The sequence below is a fragment of the Colius striatus genome, chromosome 7, assembly GCF_028858725.1.
Source record: "Colius striatus isolate bColStr4 chromosome 7, bColStr4.1.hap1, whole genome shotgun sequence".
Lineage (NCBI taxonomy): Eukaryota > Metazoa > Chordata > Aves > Coliiformes > Coliidae > Colius > Colius striatus.
Genome location: NC_084765.1, coordinates 12,463,761 through 12,482,210, shown reverse-complemented (window position 1 = coordinate 12,482,210; position 18,450 = coordinate 12,463,761). Strand labels below are relative to the sequence as shown.

The 18,450-nt window shown below is 43.5% G+C and overlaps 1 protein-coding gene across 2 annotated transcripts in view; it reads left to right on the top strand.

Moving 5' to 3' along the window:
• The first annotated feature begins 10,664 nt into the window (after window positions 1-10,664).
• Window positions 10,665-18,450, top strand: part of RRAS2 (RAS related 2) — a 41,717-nt gene continuing 33,931 nt past the window's right edge. The window contains exon 1 of one of the 2 annotated variants that reach the window (XM_061999620.1): window positions 10,665-10,976. In XM_061999620.1, coding sequence (XP_061855604.1) covers window positions 10,872-10,976 — 105 coding nt within the window. In that variant the 5' untranslated portion in view covers window positions 10,665-10,871. Of the gene's footprint in view, window positions 10,977-17,166; window positions 17,230-18,450 lie in introns of those variants that run through there. The other variant, XM_061999619.1, reaches the window with a different exon arrangement.

Below are 18,450 nucleotides of genomic sequence, written 5' to 3'. Positions count from 1 at the left end.
CATGACGCCTCTCTCTGTCTCCATCTGTGATCAAAACTCAGTGCTGGGAGAAGGCCTGGGCAGCAGGCCTGTGGTATCACCTGGAACAGGACAGGAACAAGTGAGGCAGTATTATGATCAGAAAAAAAAAGCTTGTGGATGAGTGGCCTTGTACTGGGGAGGATGGCTGGGGTCATATGTGGCAGATAGAAAGACAACGTGCAGGGAGGCAGAACTTCAAACCTCATGCATGATTTTTCAGTCCAGGGAAGCAGCCTGCATCTTGTCCAAAATGGTACAGCAAAACAAAAACAGCAGTGCATACTGCAGTTGTAGGGACCTCAGCACAGTTGATTTTGATCTCCTGATGCACTCCCATTTCACTGTGTTCCTTGTTAGCAGACAGACAGTGCTCAAGCAAGAGCTTAAATGTTTTTATTTGTGGAGAGCCAAGTGCACAAATATTTGCTTGTGTCTTATAAGCTGTTTTGAAGAAGTGCAAATCTAATGCACTAGACTTGATGCCAGAATCCAGGAAAACTGCAGGTCACTTTCTGTGCTTCCCCACACGACTCCCTGCAGAAGTGATAATGTGAGAAAATGTTGCTGGTTTCCTGTGCAAGCTCTGCCATGGCCAGGGAAGATGTGCCAGCCTCAGGGTCAGATATCTCACAAACGCTCTCATCACCACTGAATGTGTTATTTAGCATTGTCTCTGCTGGTTTTCATTTTCACCACTTTCCTTTTTGTCCCTTGCTTTTTAAAACATTACTGGTTAAAATCAGGCCCTAACCTTGTCGATGCTTTTGAAAATGTTCATGCACTGGTTCTGTCTGGAGAACCGAGAAATGCTTTAATTGGATAAGACTTTGCTGGAATGTTACTGATCAGCATTCATTCACTGCAAGGTAGTAAAGTCCCATTTCAAACACAGGAGTGAATTTATGAGGAGTAAATGCCCACATTTCAGTGGGCTCACAGAGTAAGCCTCAATGTAACTGTTTATGTAACTAAAAGAAAGGTAAATTTAGGTAAAGATTATTATAATTTATCCCATCATTCTTTTGTGTGATTACTATTTTAAAATTTGTATATCTTTAACAGAAGATTTGATAGTGAGCCAAAGCATCTGAAAAAATGTGGTTTATTTTTATTATGGACTTTTAAAAATGGGAGTTGGAGTTGCTTGTAACATAAAATCCTAGAGATGTCTGTGTGTTCAGTTTTTCCAAAGGATATTATTTAGCAAGCAGAACGTTTGTCTTGCACGATGCTTATCGGAGAAGACAGGATTTAAAAAATTATACATTGAAAAAATAGCATCTGATTACATACAACATGTTCTGCCAGATATTCTGAGACAGCACCAGAAGGCACCACATTTCAAGTGGCAACAACATGTCATGGAAATCTCTGAAAAGCCTCATTTTCAGTGAAATGTCTGTTTATCATGCACTTGTTATCAAGCTGGCCTGTTTGTTTTTACCTTAATTTCCCCATTCTTCAATTGGTAGGTACACTGTCACTTTTCAGATAGATTCTGATTTTTGGTGATTTAAGAGCATAAACAAGCATAATGTAATTTAAAAAAATAGTTAAAATGAGTTCCTACAGTAAGTATATTGATCTCATTGATTCACATTGACAGTCCCTTGTTCTCATGCATATAAAAAAATTGCAACAAAAAGAAGTTCTATGTTAACACCTTCTTTACCTGTGGTACTGCTGGTGGTGAATTAATAGGCTGATTTAAAGAAAGACATAGAGTGTCTGGAGAAGGAGTAAGTAAAGGGCTTGTGTTGTTTTTTCCCAAGTCTGGCTCACTTGACTGATGTAGGCTTTCTATGTATCCTCAGGCATATTCTTTCGCATGTTTGTGCTTGAATGCCCTGTCTGCGAACAGGATAATCATATTTCTTCTGTCTATTTAGACGGTAATTTCCATGTGACAGAAACTGGGTCTTGTGACATGTTGGCACAGCATCCACCAGTGTAACCCACTAATATTGGCTCTTTAAACTGGTGGTAAAAAACTTGTACAACTATGAAAAATGAAATGTTAATTCGTCATCTGAAATCTCAGTACAAACTAATTTCAAATATTTGGACAAGTGCTTTTCTCAGCAATAGACCTCACTGGTCAAAATATGATGGATTTGGCAAAGTCTTCTAACAATCTTTGAACCAACAGCTCAAGTGCCAAATGGAAAGTATTTTGAACATTAGGATATTCTGCTACACGTATAGAGTTTCCTTGAGATACGTAGTTTGGGGCAGGAAGAAAAGGAAAGGAATTGCTGAAACTCAGAAACAGTCTATTTTGTCACCTCCAGCAACTATCCTTCCACTCCTATTTCCTCATATCTAAACTGGAACAAGCCAGAAAACAACATTTTCGCTTTAATAGTGTATGTCTATTGAATTTTGAAAAAACAAACAAAAAAAGAGGGTGGAAAGAGAGTTGACTTCATTGTTAATCACGCGTTGAGGTGTTCAGGGGGTTGGATGACACTGCTAGGCTGCAGGACTTGGTGAAGGACAAGACTGGCAGGGGAAATCAGTAGAGAGGGAGTTTCCAGCAAGTGTTGCTCACGGAATGGAAAGAAAAAAGAAGAATAAGGCAGATAAGAGAAAGACACATTTTACGGGATTTGACACATTTTTTACATTGACATCTCAATTCTCATGTCCAACGAAAATGAACTGCTGAACCTTCCACTGTTCACCCTCAACTAACCTTTATGTGATGAAATGACAGTGCTGAGGCAAATTGTTGTAGGCTGAGAAAACAGTTCACTAAGCAATAGCAGTGATTTCAGTAAGCTGTGACACTTAAAAACACAGATAGACTAGCCTGGCCTTTATTTAACAGCCATAGAGATGTTCTGTTGTGTTTAATAAGCATCCATGGTCAGTAGCTAAGAGTCGACCAAATTAGTAAAGGAGGCTTCAACTGTTGGGGCATCTGGGAAGTATGAGGAAATGAGGCACTTTACTGATAACATGAAAAGGAGAGTGGGGACAGGAAAAATATTTCCTTAAAAAGAAATTCTTGTCTCCAGGCAGCTTTACCCTGAGAAAGAATAATGTTTATGTGTCTGCGAAACTATCTACAGACAGTACCTGCTGTACAAGCCCCATTGGTAACCACAGTACTGTTTTAAGACACCACCTAGGTGCAGAATCATTACTGCCCTATTTTTAACACTGGAAATTTAAAAGATGATGGGAGTGTTTTGAAGGACAGCTCTGGGTTGGACTAGATGATCTTTTGAGGTCCCTTCCAATCCTTAAGATGTTGTGATTCTGTGTGGCTAGATGTGAATCCCACATCATATGGATTTCAGTCATTTCAGTCACCACCGAGAGATTAGAACATGACATCTTGAAGAACCAAATATTGGACAGCCAACAGCAGAGGTTTTGTCAGCACCAGACCAGTTCTGATGGGTCAAGGAAGAACCGACACTTCGTATCGATGAAGAGCAAATCTTTCACTCTCATCAGAATGCGCCTGCATAGCACAGGTGAGTACAGTACATACTGTGGAGGCAGGGCAGGAAAACTAGTCTGGGCACCCAAATCATGGATCCATGTATAAATGTGCTTATTTAAATATATCACCAGTGTCTCTATTCTACACTGCAATCTCAGTTGCTTAAAGCACTCTGAAGTACTGAATCCTTTATATCTCATCATTTCATAGTCTCAGACATCTGGTAAACTCCATCTGTGCTACTGAACTATGCTATTTCAAGGTCATGCATTTCAGTAAATGATTCCTAGTGCATTGCTCCTGTGCGGATTTCAAGTTCTCAGAATTAACCAGATAACACTCTGTATCCAGCTGAGGTACAGAAAGAAATGACAATGGATTCTAGAAAAATCGCAACAGAAAATTAATCTGTGAGAATGGGTCATGAAGGATAAAGCAAAACAGAAATGAAGCTGCAAGTGTGTGGCCTTACAAAAAATGAGTTTATAGGAAATAGCAGAGTTGGCAATTTACTAAATAAATGCTGTGAAGCAGAAGCACACAGCACCTTAGTGCAAAAGGAGGACGGGAATTTTAGTAAGACCGGAGTGCCTCAATCATTAGCTCTCCTTTGATCTCCGTGTAAGAAAGAAACAGGCAGAAAATGAAATGTAGGTCATCATACTAAGGAGTTATGCTGAAATGGTAATACAGTCCTTTACTGTGGAAATCACACTGTAAGTTATCAAGAGAAATATAATGCACAGAAGGATATTTCTGGAAGTATGTAAGTAAAAAGAGAGAGTTCAAGCTCACATACTGTACAACACCAAGAAACGAGGGAAAACACCAGGGATGGGCATAGTGACACATTTTTTCATTCCTTTATAATATACTTCACTGCAATCAATTAACTAATAAATGTTTGCCTACGTCTGGAACGATGCATGTGTTACTTCTGGATTATTTTCTCTCTTTTTATAACTGTAATTCTTGGGGTAATTCAAAAGGCTTGTTTTCTCCTCCAGCGTGCAGGTTCTGAAAATGTGGGATATGTGCTTTTTCAATTCACTGAAATATTTAATGATACTAGATCAGGTCAGGTCTTCTACTGTGCAGTACTATCTTCAGTTTTGTCAGTGAACCACTGAAAATCAAGCCCAACGTTCCCACCTGCACTGCTCTCACTTTAGTGCTGCCATCTAACAGAGCACAGAGAACTAGCCTGTTCATGAGCACATCATGAAAGACAGCATCAGAAGCTTTACTAAAATCAAGATACAGAACGCATACTGCTTCCTCCTACTCAAATGCCTGATAATGGATCATAGGAGAGAAATATTTTGATTTGACACAGTTTGTTCCTGGAGAAGAACATATTGGTTGTCAGTTACCTCCTTGTTATCTTCCAGGTATTTACAAATAGTTGAATTATTGGTTTTAATACTTTCTCCAGAAAATGAGATTAGAACAACTGATCCATAATTCTCTACTCTTCCTTTTTTCTCTTTTATGTATTTATCCTCTTCAAGTCTCCTGGACTTTTAACCTGTCTTCTGTGAAGTGCTGAGGGTAGACACCAATGCCTCTGAGATTGCTCACCACAAATAATGTCAGGCCCAGCTGATTTAGTCCAACCTACTAAAGTGATTTCTCACACTCTCTTTCTTGATTCAAGTGTAACTATCACAGTTAAGTGGATCTGGAAGAGCAGTACTGGTGTGGGAGCTTTGTGTGAGTAGTGGAAATGCGGCTTTGACATTGCAGCTCTCTCAGCTGCACTATCTTACTGACTCCAGGAAAGCAAAAGAAGCCAACAATAGATGCAATACATGTGCCCACAAACCCTCAGGTTTTTTTTACAAGGTGTATAGCAAAGGTTCCATGGGGCAGGTGGTAAAAGCTAACTGCCTCTTTCCATTTTGAGGCAGCAGGATCATGCATGACCAAAAGCTGTGTGAAAACCTGGCTGCTCCCCAGGAGGCTGTTTTAGACATTCAGGCATTTCCTGCACAAGAACCATCTCCTTCTTATCCTGCCTCTCTCTCATCACTCTGTGGAAATATCATAAAGGTAGAGAAAGTAAATAAGCTTATGAGTGTTAGCGTAAATGTAAGAAAGCAAATAGGCTTATGAGAATTAGGGGAAAATAAGTTTCAAATATCCTGTATGAGGGGAAAAGAAACCAGAAGTGTTTAGCCTTTTGGCAGTGAGGACGAAAACCCCTAGTTTCTGTGTCTTGTGGGGTGCAGGAGCTCTGGTCATACCATGGTATATGAAGTCTCTTTGTGCATTAAGGTAGCTCATTTCCTAGCCAAGGAAATCCAGCTGTGGTTTATGAGATTGTTTTTTATAGCACTGGCAGTTCATTCCCTTCTGGAGCCCCCCAAGTTGTGGAGGTGGTGGTCACAGTGAATTTGGCTGCTGAGCACTACATCCGGCTGGAGGGAGCTCTCCCACAGTGTGACATGAGAGAGGAGCAGCTCACTGGGGTGCCAATGCAAGCCTGGCAGGCTGTAAATCCCCCAAATTGACCTCATGCAGGTGGCACATGCTGCCATTGGGGGTGCACATCAAGATGAGCCCAAGTACAGAGACTTGCAGCTGTTTCCTCAGGTCTCAGCCCTGAACCTACCACCCACGGGTTCACTGCAGCAAGTCAGGAGCTGCAGGGCTCTGCAGCAGCTCTCTCACTGGAGGCTCATTCTGATGCTGCATGGCAGCTGCCTGCCCCTGAGAGACAGCGCTCAACATGCCTCTGGAAATCATAGATGCAGTTATCCACCAAGGCACAAGCACCATAACGTAAGCTCCTCTGGGACGCTTGGAGTCTGCTTGCCAGCAAGATCTGGCCTTGTCCTATCCCTCTGGCCCAGAGACCGATCTCAGAAGATGCCACAAAGACCCCTGTGATGCTCTTGGGCAGCTCTCTACAAGGGCATGTGTGGGACTCGCCAGCCTCAGGCAATGCTCTGGTGTGGTCCCATTCTGCGAGGAAGATGGGTCAGTGGTGACCACAGTGGACAGAAAGAGGTTTGCAGTTTAAGGAGTTGAAGGCATTGCACTTCAGGTGCAGCACGGCCACAGGCACAGCGCCAGAAAGCCCTTACGCAGGACAACAAGCAAATGCCATCTGCTCTAAGCATGCTTCTGCTCTGGGTCACAACCAGTGGCTGCATCCTTGGTCACTCACTTCAGCTGGAAGCTGACCAGAGAAGATACACTCTTCAATAGAGTAAGGGCTTTCTTGCAAGGAGTAATTTAGATGTGATTTGTGGAGAAACTTTCTTTTGTGCTTTGCTTTCACATTTTAAAGGTCTATGGAGAAGGTCTAAAAGCTGGGTTTCTGTCCTTCTTCTTTTTTATCCCAGTGATACCACGTAATAACTACATAAACACATATATGAAAATATATAAATACATAACATCTAAATATATATAGAAAAAATAAATCAAGATTGGATTGCTTGCTTTGCTAGAAGATTGCCTGAATGACTGGATGTGCAGAACCTGACCTGCTCCCTGAATAACTGGTGCTGGTTAAAAAAAGAAAGAAATTTGCCCACATGTTAATTGCTCAGTGCAGTTATGTAAGTGTTAGGAAAAATATATACCATCACAAACTTAAATAATCTTGTCTAAAAATCCTATTTCTACACAGTTTATTGTACTATTTTGTCTTGGAAGGTTATTGTTTTATCTTTACCATTGGGTATAAACACATCTGAATTGCTAATCACAGTAATTAATAAAAATCGTCAAGACTACCTTAAAAATTACAGCAAAAAAAAGGGGTAGAACATAGTATTGTTCCTTTGTAGATTAATTTTAAGCACAACAGAAAATGACATTCTGAAGTGTTTACTACAGACTACTGGAATAGGTAGATACAAAAATAGATTAACATTTATAAAAAGATGTAGCTACTTTGCTGAAAATAGCTTTACTTCTCACTCAGATAGAAACTCGTATGTGTGTTGGGGGAGAAAAGGCCTATCTTCTAGTTTCTGGGTGCTCATTGTAAGTGTAACAAATAGTTCATCTTTTTTTTTTATACACAGGAAAAAATATTGCCTGTTTTATCCTGAATTAAGTCTTACATTCCTATCCCAAGAAAAATCAAACTCTTCGTAACTTTTCTCCCACCTTTTTTTTTTTATGGCTTTGAGAAAGCCCATTCCCTCTCATCTTCTTATGGTCAGCAGTGCAGTTTTTGGTAGGAATTGCAGCACGTGGATCTCCTTAGGTCAAAATATCCACACGGTATGGGGGATGATGCTTAAGGCCTGTTTGAGCAAGGCAAGTAAAGAAGTGCCACCATTAGTTACACATATAATCCTAAACTGGTGGAATAACTCAGGGTTAAAGTTACCTACCATGCTGACTCATGTCTTAAAGATGTTTCAAAACTTTTTTTCTGTGATATGCCTGTGAACAAGTTTTCTTTTAATTAAGCTATTATGTTCTCACAGAGCAGTTTTAGCTTTCAATATGTCACTTACTGCGTATACATCTTCTAACCTTCCAAACCCACTTCTTTGCCAGGCTGCCAATATAAAATAAAGTTCTGGATCTTTCCCCCAAGCACTTCCTGAAATCTTTTTTTTTCCTGTCATTACATAAAGCGCTGTAGTGCTCTTCCTTTTAAGCTTGCCATCTGGATGTCATTCTTGATTTTTGTCTCTTTTTAAACATGCATATTCAGACTAGACCTGAAATGACGCAGCTTCTTTCTATGTAATGGTTCTAAAAGCTGTACTTTCTTTCCCAGACGCTTCATCAAAACTTTGATCATGTCTTCATCATCTCAAGTCTTGGTATTTCAAGTTCTTCCTCTGTATTATGAAACCCTGCACTTTCTACCTCCCTAGGGATATGCAAACCAGTGCTGCAAAACTTATTTTCCCGACTGCAGGGACCATATGAAACCTTTTTTGAATCGTGTTTCCCTGATGCCTGGTAACAGTCGCAAGGTTCTTGTCTTCACCTTCTAGACACCTCATCACTTAGTCTTTCCCAGGTTAGCTGATCTTGAAATGAAACCTGGAGTGTGTTGTATCCATCACCTCCATTTCTTTATTCACCTGAATACCCCTTGTTTCCTGAAACCAGGGCTCACAGCAAGGCCTGCTCCCAGGGGCAGACAAGATGCTGAGTCTCTGCCAGAGCTCAGGACACACGGTGATGGGCACTTCCAGGGCTGGTTCTGCCCTGGCATCCTGCTCTGGAGGGTCCCTCCTCTGCCCATTGACAGCACAGGGAGTACAAGACAACCTTTCTGTTATGTCCAGATGTTTGAACACCCAAGGTTCCGGAATGTAACATCTCAGTACTTGAGACTTTATACAACAAAGACAAAACAATTCTTACTGCGGTCTCTGAACGCAGTTATAAAACTACAAAAGAAAGAAAAAGATAAGCTGTTCATTAATTGCTGTCCATCTCTTCTTCGTCCATGATTATTACCTTGTGCTTTGCATGAATAACATTCTGTTCATGAAACTGGACTTCATTATCAAAAATAACAAATACAAAGAATTTAACAGTAACAGTTAAATTGGAGTCTTTTTTAATGTAATGTATGATTGTGTTAATTGTTTTAATCCTTTAACATTGCTGTCAGCGTTGTTTAGAATTCATCAGATTGGCTAGCCACATCAGTGAGAAAAGCTGTTTAAAAGGATGTATAAGGAAACTGAAACCTAAAAAAAGATCAGGGAAAATAAAAATATTTGGGGTTTTATGTATCTTTAAAAAAGAAATCACATATCCTGTTGGACGAGTTTGTCTAGAGATTCATGTGTTCTTAAAACTCACTTCAAATCTGCTTTTAATGTCACCCCCATTCCTGACAGTGGACTTTACTCTCAGATTTTAACCTTTTTTAATAAAAACCACCCAACACTTGATAAACCAGCAGCAGTTTCACTTCATCATAGTCTGTAGTTTCGATTTTCCTTAGGCTAGAGGACACAATTACAAATTAGCACACTTGTCCTGCCGGCTTAATACTCACACATGTTCCTGATCTTGACAGTGGTCAGTGAGCAGTTTGTAGGTGAGAGCACCAGGACCAAGACATACCCAACCAGCCTTCAGGCTGCCGGTGTTCCACAAACTTCCCCAGTCAAAACTGTGTCTCTGATCGCTGGGCTTAGCAGCTTCTTTATGCTCTGTGACTTTGCCTAACCTTTTGTCACTCAGCTGCAGTTTTGTTCTCCCTAGTCCCTTGTGGCAGTGACTTCCACAGCTCCACGATGGTGGACAACGGTATCTTTTTGTTTGTTTAAACTTGTTTCTTCCCACTATCACTGGGCATCCTTTGGTTTTCCTATCGTGAGACTTTCTCTGTTCAACTTCTCTGTGCTGCTTGGGACTTTACAGACCTCTGACAAATCTCCCATTCACTTATCTCTTTTCCAAACTCGAAAATGTTAGGCTATATGTTTTCTCCTGTGTGAGTGTTCCTTCTTTTGGATCAGCCTGTGCAACGGATGTGAAAAAGCAGCTTATCACTACAGGAGAACATCAAAACAGTGGGACCCAAGTCCTGGCTTGCTCTTCCAAGAGACAGTTGTGAATCATGGTGACACCTCACGTACCTCTCACAGAGTTACTCTGTTACCCCACAAGGTATGGGTTTGTTTTATGCTGAAAAGCTCTTCCCCTCCACTGAGACAGAATGGGTGTTGAAGTGTTATTATCGTGCTTTTAGGTTTTAAACTTTGCTTCATTTTAAGCAGACAAATCCAGTGGAGGTTTGGAATTGGAAGGGGGAAACTCACTGACGAGTACAGTCACAAAAAGATCTGATGAAGGGTGGGGAAGGGCTGTGGGCTCTATAACCTCTTCTCTTTTCCCTCCTGATGAATCTGGGCCTGACAGTGACGATGCTTTGGCTTTAAGTCCCTCCGTGCCCCGTCTCGGCAGCTACAGCTACAAGTCGGGGAAGTAATACCTCCCTCTCCTGTCGTGGGCATCCAAAGCGGCTCCTGAGTGTGGACCAAGCACTCAGGGGCGGGAGGATGTGGGGCCCAGCGAAGCCCAGGAGGACACCAGCAGTCACCTCTCGGCGCGGGGCAGCGTGGCCGCTCCCCAGCGGTGCGCGGAGCGGCTGGCCGTGCTCCCGCCGCTCGCGGGGCCCGGGCGGGGAGCGGAGGGGCGGCGCGTCCCGGCGGTCATTAGCATAGCGGGGAGGCGGCCCCGCCCCCGGCGGCCATTTGTACCGCGGCTCCCGGGCGGCGGGGGCGGGCGCTGCTCCCTTCGCTCCGCGCTGCCGCACCAGGGGCCTGCGGCTGCCCAGCCCCGGCGGGCCGACCGACCAGGCGGGAGGCGAGCGGGAGAGAGGAACAGAGAGAGAGAGAGCGAGGCGCCGGGCCCGGCGGCGCTGCCGCGACCGGCTCCGCTCGGCTCCCCCATGGCCGCGGGCTGCAGGGACGGCCCGGGGCAGGAGAAGTACCGGCTGGTGGTGGTGGGCGGTGGCGGCGTGGGCAAGTCGGCGCTCACTATCCAGTTCATCCAGGTGAGGGGCCGGAGCGGAGGGGAACCGCTCCACCCGGCCGAGCGCCGCGGCCTGGGCGATGCCCGACGCGCAGCGCGGGGCTGGGTGGGGGGCGGTTCAGGGCCGGGGACGGCGGCTCCCGGAGGCGCCGCGGAGCTGCCGGGCGCCGGCGGCTTTCAGCGCGCTGCCCCGCGGGGAAGCGGGAAGCCAGGGGCGGGGAGGTGGCGGCGTGACCTTGAGGGGCCCGGGGCGGCGGATGGGGCGCGGCGCCCCGGGGCGGCGCGAGCCCCCGGGAAGGTTCTGGAGGGCGGGAAGGGGCTGCCGCCGGCCCCGGCCCGCCGGGAGCCCTGCAGCGCTGCCCGGCTCCTGTGGCCGGCGCCACCGTGGGGCGGCTGCGCCGCGCCGAGCGCTGGGGGAGCCGGCCGGCGGGGCCGCCGAGGCGCTGGGACCGGCGTCCTCCCGGTGCGCGGGCGGTGTCCGGCCCCGAGCTCCGCCCGGGAAGCGGCCGTCGCGCTGGGCAGCCGCGGCGGAGGCGCGGGGCGTCCGGCGCCAAGGCGGCCGCCCGGGGCTGAGCCCGTGCCACTGCTGCGGGCCCGAGCGGGGCGTGGGGGCTCCTGCAGCTCCCCCAGGAGCGGAACGGGATTTGCGGAGGGCGCGCCTGCCCCGCCATCGCCCCGCCCCTCTGAGCTCTCGCTGTTGGTGCGTCAACTTCTGGATGATTGAACTTTTTTTTCTTTCAATCCATTTTCAGTAAAAATCGTGACAGAATAGGTGATGAGGTGTGCATGTCGCTCTCGTGAGGAAGAGCCGTTTTTGATGTTCCACCACTCGTTCTGTCATATCTACTGTATTTATTTTAGCCTCTGCCCTGTTGCTTTTAGCATTTCTACTGCTGTCATGGGAGTGTTATTAATCTACCTCTGCTTATGGTGGAAGGAGGAGACAACTGCTTGCGTTCTGTGTGCTGGTATTGCCGATGGCAGATCAGCAAATCGGGAGAGAATGACTTTCTGGTTGTTTTCTACTGATTCTACTTTGATACTGCTGAGGAGAGACTGTACTACTCTACTTGCCCCTAAGACAAGCTGTTTGACAACGAGGCAAACTCATCTTTCAATGCTTGGGGCAATGATATTTGCAAGTAGTAGTTTGTTGGAGTAAGTGATCTGGAAACCAATAGACTATTTCTTTAGTTCAGTTTTTTTTCACTTGTACACACACATCTGTGTGTTCATTAGCTGTAACGTTATCCTGAGAATTTAGTCTGCAGCATAGACTAACTACATAGAAAATAGCCCTTTCAAAGTCTGGATAAGTGCTGGATAAATTAATGCTTTGAAGACCTAGTATTGTACAGGAAGGTAAAATAACTGACACCGTAGAAGAGGTAGTTCTTGGGAAATTAGTTTGAATGATGCATTTGAGATGGAATGGAAATATGAACTGCAGAGGTGCCTTGTTCGTCGGAAGCTTAAGTAGCTGGTCAGATACTGGTCAGGTACTGGCTCACTGGTCTGTTTGAAGATGACAGGGCCAGAAAAACTGCAGTCGTCATGGTGTGGGGATTGAATTCATTAGTGCTTGTATATGGAGATGATTGTTGTGGTTGACTAAGGCCAGTTTAGAGTGCCATTCACATGGACCTGGTACTGCTGCTGCAGATGGTATTGCCTCCATCTTCCTGTGGATGTTGAAACTAGTGGTGACAGTAATGTGTGCAACTGGGCATGGCTTCAGTTCTGAGATGCTGCTGTTTTGGAAAATGTTGCTGAAGGGATCTCTTCAGTCCCCGGCGAAGTTAAAGGCTTTTGTGTGACTTTAACTTCACCAGAAAACCCTGATGTGATTTCTTTAAAAGATATAAGAAGGGAAAAAAAACCCCAAATTTCATGCTTGATGCTTGGGTGTGTCTGTTGATTTTAATAGCAGTAAGGTTCTGCCAAGTCCTTGGTAACTTCGAGTGCTGGTAGAAATTAATTGTTTAAACTAAAAGCTTGAGCGACATCCCTATAGAAAGGAAAGTTTTGGCACAAGTACTGTGTCTGACACTTGTCTTCAGCAAATATCTTCAGAAAAGGAACCTGAATCTGCTTTGTCACGTATCAGGATTGCTTCAGATTAATAGGAGAAATAGTTTCCTTTGAAATAGTGTTGAGGGAACAGCACTGTAGTGTTGGACTGACATGTTGAGGGTGAATTTTGCAAAACAACATGTTGTCAGTGTGTATTAAGTTATGTATATATTTTTACCTTCTGAGCTGCTTCATCTTCAGATAAAATCTTGCCGCTACAAACTGATGTTTAGCAGAAAATTTAGCCTTCTGGAAAAAAAAGAGAAACAGGTGAGAAGTAAAGACCTTCTGAGTAGAACCTCAGATACTTCACAGTTTTGTACTCTTTCTATGCTTGCTATGTAGTTACAGACAATAAGAGATGAGACTTGGTGTATTATTTATACATCACAGTATCTTCCTGAGCTCTTAAAGCACTGATGTTATCAAGTGCATGTGATACCATGCAACCACTTGTGTAGTTTCTGTGTGGCAAGTGTATTGCCAGATATGTTGTTTGCCTCTTAAGACTGCATAGAAACTGATCCAGATTGTTTTAAAATTGATTACAACCAAGTCACATGCTTCATTTTTGGAATTTCTTAGGATTAAGTGACAAAATTGTAGTTGCCTTCACTAAAACATGGAGCTGTACTAGCTCTTGCCACATGATGAATTTTGATGTCAGTGAAGGATTTAAGTTCTCTTTTTGCTTCTCTGTTTCTTGCATTTAAAATGTCTGTCACCAACTCTGTTTTGAAACTTAAAGGAAAGTTTTTTCTCACTGGTACTAGCAAGTATTTCCACACTTGGTCTTGCTTTCCTATAATACTCTATTTGATTTTCAGTAAATCATTGCTTAAGTACAGTTATTCTTGCTTTTACTTCAGTGCTGCTGATTATTTTCCAGTAAACAGGACTATTGTGGTGGTTGGATGTCATGGGAAAGCATGTGCTGGGATTTACATTGTGTTTTTGAAAGACAAAGAGGGATTCATATTTGGAAATGGGGAATCGCTTTCTTCACTTCAGAGGAAATAAATTAGAACATGAGGAGCTGAGAATGTAAGAAGAACCAGCCCATCTTCTTTCCTTTGCCAGCTTTCTGGGGTTTGTGCACAGCACACCCTTTCTAGCCTTCTTTAGGTGTTGGTGAGGCAACAGAGAGCATTCATTCTTTCACCAGAAGTAATGGCTGAGATTGAACTCTTACTGTAGTGTTGATCAGCCTGTAAAGCTCTCCTGTCCATGTTGTCCTGTGTGTGAGAGTATCAGTTCCTGAAGGTTTTGCCTCAGTCTGAGCTGAAACAACAATGTTTTTGTAAGGCATCTGAGTGAGCAAACCCGTGTCCTACAATGAAAGCTCTTTGACACACTGGGTTTGACATTGTTGTGTTAATTAGTACAGTGCAGTGGGAATGGTACATGAGATGTAACTGGTCACTTGTGTATAATTGCTTATGATGTTGAGTTCACTTTTGAGAAGTTAATCTAACAACTTGGAGAAACTTTGGAGTACAAATTAGCAGATCAAAGCTTTCGGTGGTTGTATGACTGGTGTGTTCCTCAAAATCCTTCCTCTGGGGAGATAAACGCGGCTCGATACTGCTGTTGGTGGGCCAGGATTTCATCCTGGAAATATCAAATCATTTCCTTTAAATCAGGATATGATATATGAATTTACTGCTGTCAAGGCTGTGCACTGGTAAGACAGGAAGTGAAGATGTTTTAATTGTAGAGAGTTGATGGGATCTGTCTCGGCTGTAAACTTTAGGAAAGCCACAGTGAATGATAGTTCAATGGTACACCACAGTATTTCATAAAACCCAAAGTGATAAACTAAGCATTCCTTCTCTTATTTAAAACATAAACAAATAATCCATCACGCTCACATCCCAAGAGGCAGAAAACTTTTTCAATGCTTTGCAGCCAGTTAACTGGCCTCTTAGCAGGCTGAGGTATTTGGGAGTATGGGCTGTGCAGAGCACACAGCTGTTGCCACAATAGCTTTTCTCCAGCTGTCATGCAGAGGTCTTGTCACAAAATACCCCACATTCCCTTCTAACTCAGTCCTTTGTAATATTCAGGTTTCCTTGCTCAGAGGGAGTACAGCCTAGCAAATACCTAATCACACCATGCATTTTCTCAGTCTTGCAGTTGCCATTTACTGCATGCTGCTGCCTTTTTTTTTTTTTTACTTAATCTACTCCACAAAATAGTGAATGTTTTTGATCAGAATTGTTAAAAATTGTAATACTTTTCTTCATAAAACTATGGCTTTTGTTCTGTGACAATGATATTTACATTTTTGCACACAGAGTAGACTTTGGTGACTAACAAGAGTGCATTAGTTAATAAATGTCGCTGGATCCTTGAGGTGGTATTGACCGCGTGTAATTCAGTGTGGCTGAGTTGAGTTTAGTTTGTTAATCATCTTTATGTTAACTATGGTAATGCACAGACATGTTTGAAACTTCACTTAATGTGATCTAAAATGTATGTAGGGATTCAGTGGTTGGGGTTTTTTGTTTGTTTACATTAATTTGTGCTGTATTTAGAGCTTAATTCTTACTGCCAAATTTATAAAATAGTTTTCCTGCTGCTCTTAAACTTTCAATAACGTGGTCTGATTGGAGCTGAGCTTACTGTTCTTGTATATAGTGAGCAAAACGAGTTGGATCTAGATTTGTTGATTCTTTAATGTCATCTGAGGCATATATGACTTGCAGATGGTCAGACTTTTTTCCCCCTTTTCCTTTTTCAAGCTACTACTTTCACAAGACTATTAGTTCTCATTAACTAGCAGTACAGGTGGGTTATAACAAAGTGTTTTATTTCTGAGGTACCTGTTGGGCAGGAAAGTAACTTGTTCTGAACTTGGTGGTGAAGCTCTAAAATAGAGTATTAAAGCAGATTGAAAAGCAACAACTGAAAATGCAGCTGGTGTTTGAGGCATTGTGCTGGATATTTGACAGACCCTGATGTCTTAGTGTACCACTTTTGTGTGCTAGACTTGGGGGATGTGCAACTCCCTCGGCAGTTTTCTAGATATTCTGACTAACCGTTGATGACCGACAGGAAAAAATGGTCTTCAATTAAGCACGGAAGAAAATCAAAGGAATAAAATACCATGAATTCCAGGCTGCAGATTCATGCAGGGCTACGCTGGGACTGGTATGCTTACATTCTGATAAAGCCTGGGGCCTCCTTATGGTAAGTAGCACCAAGTAACACAAGGTAACAGAATACATTTTGGGATGGTGAGCGACTGATTGTTGGCATCTGTTGAGGTTAAAGGTGGGAAATAAAAATCCCAGTCAAAACAAAGCACTTGTGATGCAGTCACCTGAAATAATAAGGGCTGCTTGTTGCACTTCTTGTGAAGCTTAAACTACTCATTTCCTTGCTTCTGAGAGCACTTCTTCCAAACAAAGGAATTATCTCACACCAGTTAGTTGTAGATCTACAGCCTGGGAAATGTAGTAGGTGATTTTGGGCTTCACTTGCAGGCAAGAAGGAGGTGTTGATTTGCACATGAGTGTTCTGGTGTAGCAGTGGTATAACGCACTTAGCCAGCAGGGTCACTGTATTATACAGGGTAGAGCTGAGCTGTGTTCACAAGCTGACATAAATTTGGAGTAGTGTTAAATTTTGAGATACCAATAATTCTGGTTTCGAGGAGCTTGCAGTCCTTTCCCAAAGTGAAATTCCTTTGGGATAACTTAAACTACGCTGCAGTCAGAAACACCTTTCCAACGTGTTAACCCCTAGCAGCAATTGCTTATATAGCAAGTAAATATTGACGTACCTTTTGGTTATCAGGTTGTCTTCTCCTGCCACTTGCACAAGGAGTGCTGGCACAGCTAACCGGATTACTGCTTGGTGTGCCCTTTCTGCTCTTGGGGATGAATAGGCAGCCGCTGGCCCGTAACCCTTTTGCCTCTTCCCATGCTAGAGGGAGAGGCTCTTGCTTCTGGTTTTGGCCGGAGTTCTGAATTCCAGTATTTAGTAGTGGTGGCAGAGGGTGACTCTTATAAGTAGAGCCCTTATATTCAGAGAACTCTGAAGGACCTGAATGGTTCGTGTTTGTTTGCCTTACGCAACCTGTCTGCATTCACTGAAAACATTGCCAGCAATGAAGGTGGTGTGGCAGAACTCCTTGATGGACCTGAAAGGAAACACCAGCTTCATGAAGTGAAACGTAGCAGTCTTCTGGCTAGCTGGTAGGAAACTAGCTTTTTTTGCAGACCTTCCTAAATTAGTTACTCTTGAGGTCTAGACTGGTGGATAAATTCCAAGTGGATAAATTCTCTGTGAATTCTGACCATACGCGTGGTTTAACTGCACTGGTTTGGTAGTCTTATCTTCAGTTATGGCCATAAGCATAAGCTTGGCAAATGATTTGCCTTTATCAGGTTTCTGGAGTTTTTGTTTCGAAATGCTGACAGATAGCAGTGGTAGCCTGTTACTACAGAGAGTAGACTTGAATCCCAAGTGAATAATATATAGCTGAGCAGTGAGTGAGGCCCTTCCTGTGTGTCTTGAACTGTTCCTTTCTTGACTAAGAGATATACCCTGTGATTGTAAATAGGTTTGTTGTTTTTATTTTTTTTAGTGGCCCTTTTTTTACCTCTGTTCTCTGCCATTTTTATGTTCTGTCTGACAGCTTAAGTATGGTGTCAGCTTGGGTCCAGGATAGCCTGTAAGGAAACAAGTAACACAAAAGAAAATATTTCTCTTTTTCTAACTTGATTACTTGAAGTAAATAGCAGACAAATAAGGATGTTTATTTAATCTGTTTGCTTTGTGTTTTCTTACTTATTCTTCTCCAATGACACATCATGTGTATAATTCAGTTAGTCATATCCTAACGTATAAACTGCCTGATCTGCAGCACTGCTGCTAGATGGAACTTCCATGGGGTTAAAATTACCTTTTTTTTTAAATAGTTTGCTTGCTTTCACTAGGCTGCTTGTTAGAGGGCTGGCTGGAATGCAGTGCATGGGCTGCTCCTGGTTAAGGAAGGTCACGTATTCACGTTTGAAGTGCTTGATCTTGCGACTAATCAAACATTGTGCGCAAGGGCTGCCCGTCATTACAGTGAGGGATTTGCTGGAAAGGGAAAGGCTGGAGAACTTGCACTGTAGCTGGCCTTAAGTATACACAGAGCCTCGAGCCTGAGCTGGGTGGGGGTTACTGAGGAGGGCTGTAACTTCCCTGGTTACCTGGCAAAGTGCTGTAAGCACTACTTGCAAAGGGACATCCTGTTGGATAATGAGTGCCATGGTGAATTTGGGCAACATACAAGTGTGTTCACAGGAGAACTCACAAAGGACTGAAAAGGAGAAGGTGTGTCTGGAGGAGGCTCTCATGGAGCTCCCCAAAGCTGTGAGGGAAAGTGAGGGCTGTGTTGAGGGCATCAGGGCCATGCTGAAGCTGCCATG